General features: G+C 40.4%; 1 protein-coding gene and 1 long non-coding RNA gene across 3 annotated transcripts in view; one reads left to right on the top strand and one right to left on the bottom strand.

Annotated features, from left to right (window-relative positions):
• Positions 1 to 976: 976 nt before the first annotated feature.
• On the bottom strand, positions 977 to 5,504 carry LOC144583709 (uncharacterized). The gene is made up of 2 exons (XR_013537630.1): positions 3,672 to 5,504; positions 977 to 2,487 (listed from the first exon to the last, which is right to left on the bottom strand). It is a non-coding gene; the product is annotated as an uncharacterized LOC144583709 (long non-coding RNA).
• Positions 5,505 to 12,337: 6,833 nt separating this feature from the next.
• The window catches only part of WDR48 (WD repeat domain 48), a 30,386-nt gene continuing 23,794 nt past the window's right edge, over positions 12,338 to 18,929 (top strand). The window contains exon 1 of one of the 2 annotated variants that reach the window (XM_073002841.2): positions 12,338 to 12,561. In XM_073002841.2, the coding sequence (XP_072858942.1) occupies positions 12,514 to 12,561 (48 nt within the window). In that variant the 5' untranslated portion in view covers positions 12,338 to 12,513. Of the gene's footprint in view, positions 12,562 to 12,582; positions 12,718 to 18,929 lie in introns of those variants that run through there. The other variant, XM_078378165.1, reaches the window with a different exon arrangement.

The raw sequence follows: 18,929 nt of genomic DNA, 5'->3' as shown, positions 1-18,929 counted from the left end.
TGCCTCCCAGAGTTGAGTCAAAGTCATGTTGGTCGCTTTGATGGCCCTGCCCAGCCATCTTGTCCTCTGTTGTCCCCTTCTCTTCCTGCCTTCACACTTTACCAACATCAGGGTCTTTTCCAGGGAGTCTTTTCTTCTCATGAGATGGCCAAAGTATTGGAGCCTCAGCTTCAGGATCCGTCCTTCCAGTGAGCACTCAGGGTTGATTTCCTTCAGAATGGGTAGGTTTGTTCTCTTGGCAGTCCAGGGGACTCTCAAGAGTCTCCTCCAGCACCACAATTCAAAAGCATCCATTCTTCGGCGGTCAGCTTTCTTTATGGTCCAGCTCTCACTTCCATACATCACTACAGGGAAAACCATAGCTTTGACTATGCGGACCTTTGTCGGCAAGGTGATGTCTCTGCTTTTTAAGATGCTGTCTAGGTTTGTCATCGCTTTCCTCCCAAGAAGCAGGCGTCTTTTAATTTCATAGCTGCTGTCACCATCTGCAGTGATCATGGAGCCCAAGAAAGTAAAACCTGTCACTGCCTCCATATCTTCCCCTTCTATTTGCCAGGAGGTGCTGGGACCAGTGGCCATGATCTTAGGGTTTTTTTTGCCTCATCGTTATTTCTTGTTTTTTAAAAAAAGGTGTGCAGATTTTAAATACCCCCGGAACTCCAAGATCTGTTTGGTTAGAGACAATAATGAGACTGGATATATGAACAACAGTTGTTATATTATCTTTAAAAATGTTAAGACAAAACTCGTCGAGCTGCAGGAGACACATGATAAGGGTTGTCTTATACAGTACTGTTTGTTTTTTAAGCAGATGTTTGGCTGGTGCTTATGTGTAAAGTTGAGTGACTACGATCCCTCGAGAGATGTTTAGATCTTTAACTATTATCTAACACCATCATCTCTCCCCAAACAATAATGTGCTTCAATGTTGGGGGGGGGGGGGAAGGAGAATCCCTAGTAATGCAGATATCAGCTTCATGGGAGGTATTTAAATCTAGAAAAGACTTCTTGTGGGAAGGTTAAATACCCTCTTTCCCACTGCCATGGCCCAATCATACTTTTAAGTGTTCTTTAATTAAAGAAAAGGGCGGGGGATAATATAGGTTCAGATTTCCAACAATCCACCTCTTTTCCTATCTCTGATGAAAGAATACCAGAAGCCACTGGGCTACTCAAAACTCACCTTTGTATCATTATCACTCACATTACACTACATGGGCTGTCTTTTACTTCTGGCTATCTCAGTTTCACAGGGCTACCTGACATAGTCCCGCAGGTCAGTTAATTGTGGCTTGAGGGAAATAGATTAAAGTGCAGTAATACTTACTCACTGAAGGTATCTGATGAAATTGTGAAAGTCATAAACACACAGTTAGTGAGAACAACAGATGTGATAAATATAATGAAGAATGTAAATCACAAGTTAAGAAAAACAGCATTGCTCTGACAACACAGAAGGACATGCTCGATATATGTCGTATGTTAATAACTACCAAAAAAAAGGTGAGTGCTGCTTTTTATAATGGCACTTTTAAGGAAGAATTTCTAAAAATTATGAATTCTCATAACTTCAATGTAACTGTTTCTAGTTTCAGTGCAAATGCATAATTGTCATGATGAGCTCTAAGTGCTAGTAAGACTTACAAAGCAACTAATTGGTTTCCAACAGTCTTTATTTACTAGTGACATAATGTCTAGAGGTTGGAAATGTTACTGTTTTGGATTGTAGCTCCCAGAATCTTCTAGTCAGTCATAAAATCCATAAATTTAGTCCATGTAACTTTGGGTCAAACTGTACACATATGACCCAGTCATTAGAAGATGAAGGCACAGATTTTGTATCTTGGCCACAGCAGAAAGTTTTCTCAGCCCGGCCTAGAGTTTGAAAATTAGCTTGCCTTTTTTTATGATTGGTCCTCGACAAAAACACATTATTGATTTACAAGTGTGATTTTAGAGGCACAACTGACTGTCTGAATCAATCACAAACATGATTTCAGTCTTAATGGTTGAGCACCTGTAGTGTATGTTCTGACTTTAATAGGCCAAAATAAGCAGAAAACACAGGACTTTAAGCACATCTAACATATGAGTCCAGCCAACTTTACAAAGTGGGTGATAAAGTTAACTTCTATGATCATGAGTTAATCTAATCAAGAAAAAAATCAGTTTCCTCTTCAAAGCAGCCCATTACAGTTGAAATATGTAGATGTACCCCTTTACTTGATGACCGTAAAATTTTTATTGGCGCACACCTTACAAAATATTATACACTCTGCTGTGTGCTCATTCTATGAAATAGATACCAAATACCAATGGACACATTTTATTATAAAGCACAGGAGAAGGAAGTTTACTAGAAGGATATGTATGTATCAGAATTTTGATGGCTAGTCTTCTCAGCGGATGGAAAGGACTAAACAAAAATAATGCCTTGGTGGCTGTAAATCGGAAAATTCTTCTCCTGGATGATAGCACCATGAAAGTCTGTAAAATATATGCAAATAGTTTTAAAAATATTATATACAGTTTACCTTTAATTATTTTGAAGTAAAAATATTCTGAACTAATATGCTTTTAAATAATGTTTACAAATGTAAAGCTATTGCATGTTCAAAAGTACTGATTTGGGATTTCAAAAACCTTCTGGACCAAGGATATCAAGAGCGATAGAGGCTCTACCCACTCTGTATGTGAGGAATAATAACAAGATCCCTGTCATTCTACAAACATATAAATCAAGGACTCCAAAAGTAGACCATCTAAGATGACTGGATTGTCCGTGTTATGTTCCCCATGCTCAACAACAGAAACCGACTATGAAACTCCAGACTACATATCTGCAGCACAGATTTTCACCCTTTTCCTGTGCACATTTTCCAAAGATAAACCCAATTGTTGTTTGCTTTAGGTCGATGCACAGGAAATTCAATCTGATTTCTGTTAATTTAAAAAATTGTGATGCTGTGTGCTTGGGATTCCCACGTGGAAGTCTTCTATCTTAAAAGAACTGCGTAACACAACTAGGTGGACAAAAGATTGTCATTGTGTAACTGTTGGGCCACCTTATTCTTGACAGGATAAATTACAATTCGTAACTCAGATACCACCAGTCAATGAAGTACAATAAATGAAGTCGCTTTGGGTCCTTTTAAGGAGAAAGTTGGGGTAAACATAGTTTAAATAAAGAAATAAATGGCTTAAGTTCACCAAGGAGCTGGGACTTCCAGAAGTCTGTTTTTTTTTTTTTAAGAGTGTAACATAGATGAATGGATAAGGGAGTATTTCTCTTCCACGATTTACTGTTTGTTTCTCTGTGGCTTACTGTAAACATCAATTTCTCTAGTAAAACAACCCTTAACAACAACATTGCCGAATTCAAGTCTGTGCTTGATGATTGTACCACACTCATCAATTTACATACTTCTCAATTTATGTTTACAGCTCTATTCTGAAATGGATTGTATGAGAGCTGGAACATTTCTGAATTCTAGTGTAGCTGCCAAAAAATGATTCTGCCATGTTTTCTTTCTTTCTTTCTTTCTTTCTTTCTTTCTTTCTTTCTTTCTTTCTTTCTTTCTTTCTTTCTTTCTTTCTTTCTTTCTTTCAGGAAAACAATTTTGTCAAAACAAAACTTAAAGTTTATTTATATACTTTTAAAGTGTCATTACCTCATGGTCCTTGTAATAGGGATCAAGATCTTCCAGTGGTTCTCCAAAGAGCCAGGGAGGCGGTTTCCCATAAATATGTGGTAGCTTTTTGAAAACCTTCAGATCCAGTTGCGGCTTGATGTTTTCTTCTTGTTGTCCACGATCATCATCTTTGAAGGCTTTAGCACGCTTTGCTTTCTTCTCAGCAATTCTCTTTCTTATTTCATCCAAGGATTCAGGAGTGAAACGGAGGAAATTATTAGCCGTCGAAAAAGAAAAATTTGGCATCTTTTGGCACAGCTATTTTAGATGGGGAGAGAAATAAAACACCAAACAAATATTCTGATTACCACTCATAAAGATCAACAATAAAGGAGAGTCTGTTGATGCCATGGCATCAGCAAGGTTCTTCCTATGACAAGCAGCATTTAGTGACTCCTACAAGATAACAGAGATGTGCATATTATTTGTTTACAATACTTATATACTGCTTTTCAGTAAAAACAATTATCAAAAGGTTGTAATATAGCATATCAGTTTGGACTTATGGCAACTCTTTCCTGGGCTTTTTAAATAAAAAATACACAGAAGTGGCTTACCATTCTGTTCATCTGAGTGTACCTTCGATATGTGCAGCTTTGCCCAAGACTTCATACTCTCACTATCCTCCTAGGAGGCACAGTAGGGACTTAAGCTACCAGTCTCTGGCTGTCTAGTCAAATACCTCGGCCACACTGAGCTATCCAGTCAGCATATTATAAAGAGCTGGCTGGCTAGCATACAGCTTTGAAACAGAACTAAAGGCAAATTCTTTTAAAACCAGTCTGCAAGACAAGACTGGTTTTAAAAAGAATTTGTCAACTGAGAATGCAACTGCAGTTTGCATAACACGACTGAGGCTCAGAACATCAATAGTGTTATGCAAACTGCCAAAGAAACTTCCCTGCCCTTTCAATTCTTCTTGAAAAACCCAATGATTCTGCAAAATGCTGTTTTCAAATCACAGATTTATAACATGTTAAAGGAACTACATGAATTCTAAATTGCCTCTACTGTTTAAGTGTCAAAGCAAATGCAGTGGTAAGCTAGCATGTGTTTGCCCTGCTTACCTTTAAAGCATTTCTTTATCGGCTTTTAGCAATAAAAGCCACATGCCTAAAGAGCTGTGCACATAAATAAATGTCCTTTAAATAAACTAGGAATAGTCACCTAACTAGACTGCCAGTTGTTCATCTTAATTTCTACGGTACTACGGTGCTTATTAATTTCATGAAACATTGCATTTCTAAAAGTGACTTCTGCTGTCCCATGTAATTTGACACAGAATTTGGATCATATTACACATGCAAGGGGACAGTTTTACTAGATTCCAAATCTAATTTTCAAGTTAAACAATACGATTACATTTCAGAAAACACAGATTTAGATTAAATACTCAAAACAGCAAGCTGAAGCGACTACAAAAAAAAAACTTGTACATTGCTATGCCAGCTTTCAATCTGAAATGGCCAGCTCACTACATTAAATGGTAAGTAATGCTAAATATTTACTTTGATTTCTTCCTTATAATGTCTTTTGTCCCTTACTCTTCTGCTCGAGATAGCTTGGAAACTCAAAGATATAATCAAATTAATGTACTTGCAATGCAGAATTTAAGAGGAATTAATATAAGAACATACTGAAGCCACAGATCCCTACGCAATAATGCTATCAGACCTCATGTATGATCCTGCTTGGTTAGAGATGGCTTCAGCTTGTTATTGTATTCATTCCTCCTAATAGCATCTGCACAAACAAACAACAATTAAAAGAAAACTGCTTTATATACCGTCCATGCTCTCCAACAAGAAACTGAGACTGATGGTACAAAGGAAGACAGAGGAATACCGTATTTTTCGCACCATAAGACACACTTTTTTTCCAAAAAAACATTGGGGAAAAAGTGTATGCGTCTTATGGAGCAAAATTCCCAGAATATTTGTTCCTGTTTTCTTTGCCTACAAATTTGGTGTGTCTTATGGAGAGGTGCGTCTTATGGAGCGAAAAATACGGTAATTAAGAATGAAACGTTCTGTGAGGACTTGGAAAAGGTGGCACAGAAGTCAAGCTCTGATAACAGGATTCAGTATTAATACTAAATCACACAGAGGAACAGGAAATTTGGAGAATTAAATCCCAGTACTGTCCACCAAGGAATATGAACCACTGGTAGAAATGGATTTCCCTTCTCCTCTGTTATGCTGTTAGATACCACCACGTTCCCTGTGCCTATCATTAAAATCGGCTCTAGTCTAGAGGACGTTCTGGAGCAATTTTAGGTTGCTGTTTTATGGGTCAGAGGAGAAGAAGAACGGAAAGTCCCACTGGAAAAACAGAGGTCTGCGTGGATGACACTGAGCATCTCCACCCAGAAGAAGAAACCAAATCAAGATGTATACAAACTGTAGAGGAAAACATTACTTATTTACAGATAAGATTCCAGAACAAGAATCTGCTAATATATGGTAGTTTAAAAACAAGAAGAAGACAGGAGTCCCTACCATACTGTTAAAACTGTATTCCATGTGTACATTTTTGTAAAACCCTATATCCTAGCAGAGAAACAGTGAAACCAACACAATCAGTAGAATTGATCAAGTATTCCACAAGCTCTTCCCCTCCTGCTTTTAAGCTTTAAGCATACTACATTTGAAATGTATGCATGAACTGAAGGACTTATGCATATGCTTATGCAACATTCCTAAAAAGATATAAACAACTGTACATATTTAAACATTACTATTATTACGGCCATAAGTCAGCCATATTGGGCATACAAAACTGAAATACAATAACAATGTATATAATATTTATAATCGAAACAAAGCAGATTGAAATTCAGATTACAATTTTACATATTCAAAGGAAACTTATCCAGGCTTTAAAACAAATTAATCATAAACCAAATACATTTCCCTTACTGTTTCACTGAATTTCCCTACATTGCAGGCACAGTTTGCCCCCATAACTCACATTTTACTGTGTACTGTAATTGCATCCAGGTTCACAGGGTCTTCCAAAACAGCAAGGAGTTTAATAATCACCTTTTGCTTGCTCTCCCTTATAGTAGAAAGAGTATTTTATGCAGGGTTGTTGTGGAATGAGTGGGTAAAGAAGGATGACTATGATTTCAGCTTGAAATAAATAAATGAGATTTCTGGAGCTATTACAGGAAGCAAAATATGTAATATGAAGACGTAAATGGAGATGGTGATAATTCTACATTATCAACTTCTAAACAGGGTTATTTCACCACTGTGAAAATGTTGTAAAGCTAATTACATAAAAAGGTTTTGCTTTTCAGAAACAAGGGAAATGGGCAATTAGAAAATATTCTGCCTTGCAAACATGTACTCAGTGAGCCAGCACTGGCTATGATGTAATATTTATTTCCAGTGCCGTTCCAACTACTTTGATATTAGCTGAATGTTTTTCCTCCATTTAAAAATACTCCTTCATTGCATACAGATTAGATGTACATATACTGCTAATTAAGTGAAACACTAAAGGTAGCACAAGCAAAAATTTTAAAAATACTGCATAACCACCGTTTGTTACTATTTGGGCCTCTAAGTCTTAATGTATAGCAGGGGACACATGAAAGAGTTTATACAGCCTTTCCTTCCACTCCATGTATAATGGGTTGCGTGACCACTGCTTGTAATGCATAGATTAAATTATACTGTTAGTACAAGATAAATGCTTTTTTTAATGGATAGCAAATCACCCAACTCATTTTCCTTGCTGGATAATCTCAGTTGGACTGCCAACTTCCCAACTTTATCCTGTTGGGTGTCTCTGCTTATAACCTCTAAAATAATTACCGTGTTTTCCCAAAAATAAGACAGGGCCTTATATTAATTTTTGCTCCAAAAAACGAAGTAGGGCTTATTTTCAGGGGATTTTTTTTTCATGTACAACAATCTACACTAATTCAAATGCAGTCATGTCATCTTCTTCTGGTTGCTGCACAATGGTGAAGGGCAAGGTTTCACTTAACTGGGGCTTATTTTTGTGGTAGGGCTTATATGAGAAGCATCCTGAAAAATGATACTAGGGCTTGCTTTCAGGTTAAGTCTTATTTTCAAGGAAACAGGGTAGTAGTGAGTAGTTAATTCACTAACAGTAATTAGCAGTTGGAAATGAGACTCATGCTATAACAGTAAAAGCTCCATCAGATTCTGTACATCAAAACGTTTGTTATACTATATACATACCTGGTAATAATCCTTTTTAACTGAATTGGGATTATTTTGTTAAGACATGCATAGAATGGTTGTACACTGTTTAATAAAAATAAAAAATAGCGCACAAAAAAACATAATTACATGTGTTAACAGATTACTAACAGAGCATGGCACAATTTTAATAACATAAACTTTGTTGTTTTCAAACATCAAAGAAAATGCAACAGAAAGTAAATTTAAATCTCCATAGACTTTTTCTCCTTATGAAATATTAAAGATCCATTCTTTTTACCCCAAAGTGAGAGGCAGAGAGCTCAAATGCCTAATTGTTTTTCTGCAGCATAAAACCTGGAAGGGGAAAAGAAAATTGTCTAAGGGGAAAACTTTTACAGTTCTTGAGCTTGTACTATTGCAAATGATTGTTTCAATAAATGATAGTTTTGTTTCCTGATCTGACTTCAGTATGTATTATGATATCTTCCCATGAGAAAGTTTGGCTTTAAAAATGCCAAGGTGAAGTGGATGGTATCTTAGATCCAGCTGTTATCTTTCCCTTGCACAGCTGACAACTGTTTGCTACACATCTGGAGCAAAAAAAAAGTCAACAATTTTCCAAACATGTTGAAAGTATCCTCTGGATCCGGCCTACATTCTAACTGAAAATATACTTAACTGTTCTCTATCTCAAAATAAAAATTAGGTTCCTGTTTGTTTCCAGTCTGCTACAGAAAGATACAAGAAACTCCACTTTAAAATCTTGCAAACTTGTAACAGATTTAAAAGGATAACAGGATGTGAATGGCTTTTAAAAGAAGTACTGTACACATTAAAGAGCTCGCTGCCCAGAGCACTCTTTGGTCTTTTATTTAAATGGCCTAATAAGTACCTAGTACGTAAATGGGAAGCTATATACAACATATGGAAGTTTCAGCACCTCTGCCAAACTACAGTATGGTGTCTATTCAGAACATGGCTGTACTATTTTGCATATCAAGATCCTCTTCGCAGTGCTTGGAAAATAAAAATACTGTACAACTATTCCAGTAAACCAGTATTGAGATCACATGATAAACAATAATTATTGGATCATTGTTATGGGAAGCTCACCGCTCTGCCACACCAGGAGTGTATTTGAGGCTCTTTTCCCAGTGAGTGAGCTGAAACAAAGGTTCAGGCTCATTCATAATCACTATTCCTCTTTATTAGACACCTGCAAGGCTAATCCAAGACGTTTTGCCTAAAACTAAAAGATGCTATTGGACTGGCAAGAAAGTCTGATATCAACACCAGTGATAGGATAGTGTTCTTCCCCATAACCAAGCAAGGCAGGCTAGCATTTGCCTGTGGGTCCTGATGTTTCTCTTTACTCTCCCCTGTGTATTGCCCTGCAGATCAGGTGGCCAAATGTCTCTTGTGAAGGCTTCTTGAAATATTTTCATGTATAGGGTTCATGTTAGTTTTTTGCCTCACTTTGCTTGAGGCTGCATGCTGAGTGCACATACGAAGCATATGGGGAGCACATGTGCAGGCAAGAGAGGTGAGGCATAGAATCAGAATCATTGAACTGGAAGGGACCTATAAGGCTATCGAGTCCAACTTCCTGCTCAGTGCATGGCAAAAGAAAATTCTGAAGCTTTGTATGTTCTTCCGCGTGGATAACATGCATTTTCAGTCAACCTCTCTGGCAGATGAGCCTCCATTAAAGGGTGTTCTGAGTCTTGCACTTTAGGGTCTTGCCTCCATTCCTGCTCTGCGATCCCTCCCAAGATCTTCCATCCTCATCTCTTCCCAAGCCACCCCACTTGCCTGGGTTTCTACTGGGTCATGCCAACATGTGGGCAATTCTTCCTGCCGTCAAAGGGCTAATCCTTGAAAGGGAGACTGTATATCTCGTATTCTTCTATGCGATCCCGGGAAGGTGGGGACACCTTTGGAAGGGCATTGGACTTCCCAGACTCCTCTCAGATGTACACTAAGAGGGTGAGCTGCAGTGTCTCACCCCTCTTCTTGAGCAACTGGGCAATGGGGCACATTATTGGGAGAAGTGAGTGGTGAAGGTATCTTTTCACTCTCCACTGTGCTCCAAGGACACTCTGGTGATGCCCGTTCTGCAGCGGAAGAGTGAAAATTAAATGTCATGCCCGAAAGGGAACCTGAGTTGTGTAGAAGAACAAACAGGGGAACTGGGGTGTGTGACATCTTCCCTCAGCAGGTCATCAAACAGGGCAACCAATGTCGTTTCCGTACCAGGGTGCAGCCTGAAGCCCGAGTGGAATGGATCCAGGTGTGGCGTTCACCCTCATGACCCTTGCCTGACTGTTAAGACTCAGAGCACACGAAGGCAAACAATCCCCTCTTTACACTGCTGCCACCAGGTGATCACTAAATCACCATTACTTCAGGAAGATGAATATTCAGGTCCACAGTTCAAAATCTTTTAAATAAAATGTTCTTATTTATTGATTACAGATTGATAGTGATTCATAAATATTGTATTTAGGTAAATTTATTATTAACAACAATCTTCTATTTGATAATACACTCCTACTTCTAACCACCTCTCAGATTTCCCCAAACTCCACACTCTATCTCCTTGTCCACTCTCTCATGCTACTCATACTCTCTGACTCTCTCTCTCTCTCTCTCTCAGGTTCCGTCATTTATCACATTTCTCTTGGCTCCGCCTCTCCACAACATGAGTATTTATTTATTTATTTATTTATTTATTTATTTATTTATTTATTTATTTATTTATTTATACCCCGCCTATCTGGCCCACCGGACCACTCTAGGCGGCTTCCAAATATAAAATCAAATAATAAAACATAGACAAATACATAATAATCAAACAAGAACAGCAGTAAAAATAAAAAGGAAAAGTAAGAAAAAATCAAGCGTTGGCTGGAGGGAAGGCCTGAATAAACAGCCATGTTTTTAATTGGGTTTTAAAGGTGCCCAGGGTGGGGGCCGCGCGAATCGCCGGAGGGAGATTGTTCCAGAGGTGAGGAGCCACCGCCGAGAAGGCCCGGTTACGTGTCTTCTCCTTCCGGGACTCTCTCGGCGTCAGGCTCCTCAGCCTCACCTCCTGACTCGCGCGGGTGATCCGGGTAGACCTTGGTGGGAGGAGGCGTTCCGCCAAATATCGAGGTCCTAAACCGTTTAGGGCCTTATAAGTAAGCATTAAAACTTTGAAGTTGACACGGAAACAGATGGGCAGCCAATGCAATGCGGCCAGCGTTGGAGAGATGTTATGAACAATTGTATGAACAATTAACATGACAGAACATGAACCATTGACATAATAAAGGGGAACGCTACACCAGGGCATTGGTTTCATCCATTCATTGGTCAGCCACGACCCTCTCTACCACTTTGCTGAGCAAAGAAACATTTGCGACGGACCTCTAATTGCCAATGTTGTCCCCTGCCAAGCTCACTTTCTTCCTGATGGGCCTAATGAGTGTCTCCTCATTAATTACCCATTAATTATTCCCGTGGCCCATTCAGTTGTTGTAGGCCTGGCTCCTTTGATTAGCCAGGCCGGGCAAGGGAGGAGGAGGAGGCACAATAGCAGTCAAGGGCTTTGTCCACCATATCTCGTGTCGCAGGCTGAAAGAGATCAAGTCTCATCGGGCAAGGTGGAGCACTGGATGCCTCTTCTTGATCTATGTTCAAAAAAGGAGAGAGCTCCCGGCGGATGGCCTCCACTTTAGATTTTTTAAATGCTGCAAAATGGTCCATCACTTAGACCAATTCCAGATAGATTGTCAATTATAGGGAAAAGTTGCACCTGCAGATTTGAAGCTTCGCTTATCCGGACAGCTAAGTGCGCTTGACTATCAGCCCCCACCTTAGAAAGGTAGTGGCAATATATCTAGTTGTCTTCTAGATCACAGACGATGGAGTTTAGTGACACAAATTCATTAATGTGTTTTTAAAGATCTCGAGGAATGTTATTTAAATAATATTTTGGCACTATTCTTTTTATTGCCATTATTAACAGTTCTTGGTCTACATCCCACACTGCCTGTTGTTGAAGAAAGATTAGGTACCCTGTCCCCACTGTCAGGTGATGAAATAAATTTACACACAAAATTAGCAGAGAACACGTGAACATACATAACGTGTGGAAAGTGCATTGCGCCTACTAGAGGTAGTAGGAGCAGAGCATGGCTCTCTGAGGAGGGAACGTAAGGAAAAGACTCGAAAGAGCGCTCATGAGGAGAAGAAAAAAGACAGGTCGACAACAGCAACCGTCACCACGTTGTGGTAAGAACGAGACGATTGCGACGGTTGAAAGGGAGGGAAAAAGACAAATGGTTGCGCGCGCAGCCTCTCACTCATTTTCCCCCTCCCCGCTTCTTCCAACTCTCGCGAGATTTTCCATATGGTTTCCATCCGCCCTCATTAGGCTGCGCAGTAGGTCGCAATAGCGGCTGCCATAGCAACCGCGCTAGCCCCGCCTCTCATGTCCTTCCTCCAACGGCCGCTCGCTTGCCTAGAAGCTTGAAAGAAGGCAAAGGAGGAAAGGGGAAGGGGGGGAGTCACCGCCTTGCCCGAAAGACCGCCTGAGGCGGGACTTCCGGGCCGGTGGACGCCTCCCTTTAGGACATGACGACAGAGTGTCAACATGCAAGATGGCGGCCCATCACCGACAGAACACGGCGGGGCGGCGGAAAGTGCAGGTGAGGGGAGCGAGAGGAGGCGCCGGCCGAGAGGGAGGGAGGGCCGGCGGGCTGGTGCGCTGCAAGGCCGGGAAGGAGAGCGGGAGCCGCCGCGGCCTGGCCGGCCGGAGAGGATGGGGGACGGCTGTGTTGGGGTCGGATGCTGTCAGGAGGGAGGTGGATTGGCGGGAAGATCCGGGGGCGAAGGGTGGGGTAGCCTCGGCTGAGGAAGACATCCTGCCCACCGGCCAGTGCCGCCCCCCCCCCCCCACAACGGTCTCATTGTCCCTCCGGCTGCCGTGGGCTTCCCTCCCCGTCAGATCTTTATCTCCCCCGAGAGAGGGAAGAGGAAGACGGCTGCGCCCTTCGGGAAAAGCTCGAGGGTGCCTTGACGTCGCCGGAGGGGTGGCCTGCTCGTTTTTTGTCACCTCAGGATGTGGGGGGCAGAAGAAGACGGCCGTGCTTCCCCAAGACTCCCTTTCCCCCTTCGTATCCCCCGGCGAAAGTCGGCTGAACGTGCTTCCAAAGGGCAGCCCATAATGTCTCTCAGAGGGACATCAATACAGCACAATGTTTATCCCCAGTGTGGAGGAGAGGCCAGGCTAGGAATGCTCAAGGTTGAAATCCTGTTGCTTTCCATAGGGAGCTGCAACTAGAGTAGGCCCATTGAGCAAGTGAGGCTTATGGAGGAGTTACCTCGCCTATTCACTGAGCCTTCTGTCCTTGAGAATGGCTATGCTAAGCAACAGGGGTTCAGCTGAACTTTCCATTCATGGGCGAAATTTACTGGGCCACCTTCAGTCATCTGCTGTCTTTTGCCCTGACCTACCTCACAGGGTTGCTGACCAGAGGAAAGAGACTCATGTTTTGCCTTCCGCTGGAGAGGTGGCATGCAAGTGGAATAAACAGAAAGAATACAAAGGCTGCCATAAAGGAGCATCTTCTGTGAGAGAATGTCTCAGCCTGCAGTCTGAAGGCCAAATCCAATGTTAAGTGCTTCTGAGTTATGGTGACCCTAAGGAGTAGTAGGGTTTCCCAGTGTGAAATAGTGCAGTGAGGGACGAGGACTCTGGAGAACAGGGTTTAAATCCCCATTTAGACCTGGAAACATACAGGAGAAGTGGAATGGGTAAAACCACTCCTTAAATATTTCATTTACCTTGAAAACCCTATTAGGTCACTATAAGTTCTGACTTCACGGCACATAACAAACAAGGAATACCTACTTCCAAAAGGTTGTCATTAACAACCGTATTCATTTCTTGCATTGGCTTCCCGTACTGAGTCAAGCAGTCTCGTGTTAAGTCTTCCACTTTTCTTACTACTTTCAACTTGTCTTGTCTTATGATATGTGTAAAGTACAATAGCCTTAGTTTAGTCATTTTACTTTTTAGTAAGGGGTGATGTGTGATTTAATCTACAACCCACATATTTGTCTTTCATGAAGCTCTTTCTCAATAGCACATTTGAAGTTAATCTTTTTCTCCCTGTCATCTTTGCTGAGTGTTCACATCTCTCCATAGTAATAGGGAATACCGTAGTGTGAATGATCTGGGTCTTGGTTTCCACAAGTGTCAAAATGTTTTACACTTCAGGATTTTTTCAAATTCCTGCACAGCTGCCCTTCCAAGTCTTACTTTTCTGATTTCTTGAATGTAGTCTGCATTTTGATTGTAGGTAGGCATCATTCAGTCTCAAAAGACTATGGTAACATGCTCTGAATAGAGGTCTTGGAACAGCATCTAGTGTAGCTGAGAAGGCCAATTCGAGAGGGACCATCCCTTCCGCACTGAAGATAAATACAATGTCCAGCCACTGTCCAGCTCCCTGATTTTGCTGCTTTCAGGACTTCCTCCTTGCCTCAGCCTGCTGGACAAGGGTCTCTTCAAATTGGGAGAGGCCGTGATGCACTGCCTGTCCCCAGGCTGAACACTCAGATATCAAGGTTTCCTATCTGTTGAGGTCCATTCCTAAGGCCTTCAGATCCCACTGGCAAATCTTGTATTGCAGCTGTGGTCTCCCTCTGGGACGATTTCCCTGCACTAATTCTCCATACAGGAAATCTTTCAGAATCCAACCATCAACCATTCTGCAAAACAAAAACCCTCTACACTTTCAATTTCTTGATTGTGAATGTTAAAGTTATTTAATTCTGTAGTCATTACTTCTGTGTTCTTAGTGTTACCTTATTTTTATTAGTAGTTGCAAAATTACTTCATCTTAAGTAGTTGAGTTATTGCGGTTTTCTGCAGGACATGGTATCATCTGCATATCACAAATTATTGAAGATTTCTCTACCATAATTCAGTCTTCCTCCATAGCAGTCTAAATCATCTTTTTGTATGATATGTTTTCCATGATGATTGAACAGATGGGAAGATAAAAATAGCATTTTCTGATACTTTTGTCCATTGGAACCCATTCTGTTCTTCCATATTCTGTCCTAACACTGTTTGTTTAGAGTTAAGGTTATACATCAAGACACGCAAATGGTGTGGGGCATCAAATTTTTTTAAATCTGTCTATAGTTTTCATGATCTATCCTGTCAAATGCTTTACTGTAATTTAAAGCACAGACTGTTTTTTCCCCTGAAATTTTCACCAGAGTACATAAATGTCCAGTATGATCGCCATGGCTGCAGCTTAAATGTGTGATATTTTCATCTTGCATGTAGTCAAAGTCTTTCTTGTAGAATCTTGAGCATTGCTTTACTTACATTGGAAATTTATGTGGTTTAGTAGTTAACTGTAATCTTTGGCATATCTTTCCTTTCGGATTGGAATGTGTGTTGAATGCTTCCAGCATTATTCTTATTTGGCACCATATTCTTAAAAGGATTTTATAGATTCAGTCTCTGGTGCTTAGAATAAATCAGTTGCTATGCCTTTTATTCCTACTGATTTATTCTATGTGCTTTAGTAACAGCTTCTCTTTGCTTTCTAGAAATGTTGGGGAGTTTTTAATAACAGGATTTTTCTTTAAAATAGTCTGCTGTCTGGGATCTCTTCCATATATTTCATCAGTATGTTCCTTCCACTTTTTTATTATTTTATCCCCATCAGAAAATATATCCTGCTGCTGTTCTTTCAGAATTCCTCCCTGTAGCGCTTCAAGTCTTCTCTGGGCGGTTTACAACTTAATTATGCAGGCTACACATTGCCTTTCCCCCAGTGAACTGAGTACTCATTTTATTGACCTCGGAAGGATAGAAGGTTGAGTGAACCTTAAGCTGACTACCTGGGATTGAACCCTGGATTATGAGCACAGTTTTGGTTGCAGTACTGCAGTTTAACCACTGTGCCATGAGGCTTATGTATTATTTTAAAATGTAACAGATTTATGAAGTGCAGATAAGATGGTGGGAACAAGGTCAGATGCTTCAGTGAGACGTTTTCCTTTCCCCTTTCTCTTAATGTTTAAAGTGTATGCTGTTGTTTCCATATTGAGCAGAAAATTGATGCAGTGCTACTTAGCTTGGTCATGGAAACACACTGTTGGTTCTGTCCCGAATTGCTAATGTATTTTGCATGCTATTTTCAATACGAACACTCCTTGAAAAGTGGAATATAAATTGAAGGAACAAAAGTAAGTGGGATCCTCCTGCAAGCGCCATAAGGAAACCTGTCGCAGGCAAGAGTTGAACTGGAATTGCATGAGACGTGTGCAGAACTCTAGAGTATAAAAACTTTTCGCACCCAAGACTCTTTATAACCCCATATTGGAATGCCTTAGCTTGTTAGTATCTCACGTCCTCCGACACAAGTGCAGGAGGACATCAACCCTTAAAAAGAAATAAGCAAACACCCTCTACTCCACCCTCACAGAAACTCAGGGCAGTGCAGACTGAACATATTCCTTCAATCAGACTTCAGTAGTTGTTCCCCAGTCTGTGAGTTCTGTTTTAGATTCTCCTTCTTGTCTTTGGAGTCCTAAAGAGAGATGGTCCAGAGAGATGTGTGTCTTCTAGAACCGTGGTCCCCAACCTTGGGCCTCCAGATCTTCTTGGACTACAACTCCCAGAAGCCTTCACCACCTCTGCTAGCCAGGATTTCTGGGAGTTGAAGTCCAAGAACATCTGGAGGCCCAAGGTTGGGGACCACTGTTCTAGAACACTGCCTTCCATCTCATGCATTCTGATCAGCTTCATTAGTGTGCCATTATTGTAGAATCTAGAATGCCCTCCCCTAAGAAGCCTGCCTGTTGAGATCTTCAATTTTGCCATTTCATCAAGATGTGACTTCTCAGGCCAGCTTTCCTAGGAATCTGCCACAGTATTCAAATTTGAACTCTTGCTTCTGGGATGAGGCAGGAGCTGCAGACATTTTTAGGGTTTTTTATTTATTCATTAGCCTCATTTTGAATCTGGATATAAATGCTTAAAACAGAGGCAAGGAAGACATTTATTAATTGGTATTTTCTCCAGAGTATATCACAGGTGAGAACAATCTTTCACAGAGAGTTGTGGGGGAGTGGCAGATTCTTTTCACAGGTACAAAGAGGTTTAGACAAGTCTTCTTTCTGCAGTTTCTCCTATTGCTTCTTTCCTACTGATCAGATTTCTGCTTTTTAGTGGTGAAACAAGTTGTTTAATATTTTCTTTATTTATTTGCATCAGAATGTTGCACAATTTAAAATTATGGACATTTGTGAAATATAAATAAAATGTAAAACAAATTAAATTGTTAATTAGACTATTGGTTTTTTTGTTTTTGTTTTTTGCCAGAAGCAGGCTACTTCAATGGTGTTGTCTCAGGCATTTGCTAGATCTTCTTTTGTATGTGAGGGGTCACATAAATTGTATGTGCATAAATGCTGCATTGATTGAATTTCTCTGCAGTCACAGAAAATTTGTCCTGTATCCAAGTAGCCCATTTTATTTTATTATTATTTGAGCTTCCTATTTTCTTTCGAAGTCTATTAAGTGAGTTCTAGGTGGTCCAGCTAGAGTCTTGTCTTGGTAGGAGACACTCTTCAGTATTCATCCATTTGGCAAGGTGACTGTTTTTTTTCTCTCCATAAGTTTAGCTTAACCTCTTCTGATTTAGAGCCTGAGATGTGTGCAGAAAATTTTTCCTCCATTTTAGCCATCATTTAGCGGATTGGTGTCCATGAAGAGTATGGGTTTGGTGCTGTATTACCTTTTTTTGTTCTTTATTTGCTAGCACCTCTTGATGTATTTCTGGAGGGACAATGCCAGCCAAATAACAGAACTTTTCAAAGGAAATAGGTTTCCGGTAGTCAGTAATAAGCCTGATTCATTAAGAGCTACATCCATTTGTTTGGCATGTGCTGATTTGTACCACCCGGCACTAGCGTATTCTGCTGTGGGAGTTGCACAGGGATAAATCTTCTTTTTCTTATTGTTTGTGGGGGTGTATGTCCCAGTCTGTATCACGTGAACATAAAAATGTCAGTGATGATCCTTCTATTCAATATGAGTTGGCAGGTTCTTTAAGCAGCTAATGTGCTTAGAACAAATTTTGAGAGAGAGAAAGATGCTTCACAAGTCTGTACATGTGCTGCTGTGGCACCTTCAAGCAGTAGCGTCTTTCTGTAGTATGATCATATACCATTTAAGACATGAAATACAGTTCCCTATTTGATGACAATGTTGTTACACTAGTCAACCTTCTTATCTGCCTGGAGCATGCACTGGTATTTCTGGGCTCCTTGTTTGTCATCTTCTTTCTCAATGTGATTTGCTTCAGTGGAGGTCGTCCTTCAAGGGCTCTCCTCCAGGGTTACGGAATGTGTCGCCCTCCAAATGTTGTTGAACTACAAATCCCATCATGGGGAATGATTGAAGATGCAGCCCAACACTATCCAGAAAATGCCACGTTTCCCCCCTCCCCGTTGTGAAGGAAGGCCACCCGGTTATCACACTCCAATAAACACTAGACACAGCCCATCATATTTTTCACATTTTCAGATCTGGAAGGCTTGATGGTTCCTCTCTGAGGGTGTTCATGTTGTCAGTTATCTTGAGAGAGCCCTCATAGTCCCTCTGTCTCTTTATTCATTTTTTACCAGTATAAACTGTTCAGAAAACTAGCATGCTTTGAAAAAGTCAATGGTGTCCTCATTGCTTATTGCAGATGGACTCATTAATGCTGTTTTAAATGAACTTCTTGCTTCAAAACTCGTTTGAAGGCTGTAGGTTGAGTGTGTATTTTTGAAAGAAATTTTAAAAATTCTCAGATTAAAACAGTTATTTTTCTTAACTGCTTGCTTAAAGCCAAACAAAGATTTTGAACTAGTCCAAATGATTGTGATTTTAAAATGTTGCTTTTGTTATTATTATTATTACTGTATTTTTAATTCTGGCATCACTGCAATGACGCTCTTCAAAATGTTGAGTGTCCCACTTAGTTCTAAATAACAACCATGC

This window comes from Pogona vitticeps, chromosome 6 (genome assembly GCF_051106095.1).
Source record: "Pogona vitticeps strain Pit_001003342236 chromosome 6, PviZW2.1, whole genome shotgun sequence".
Lineage (NCBI taxonomy): Eukaryota > Metazoa > Chordata > Lepidosauria > Squamata > Agamidae > Pogona > Pogona vitticeps.
Note: the sequence above shows the minus strand (reverse complement) of the source record. Positions and strands in the feature narration are given on the sequence as shown.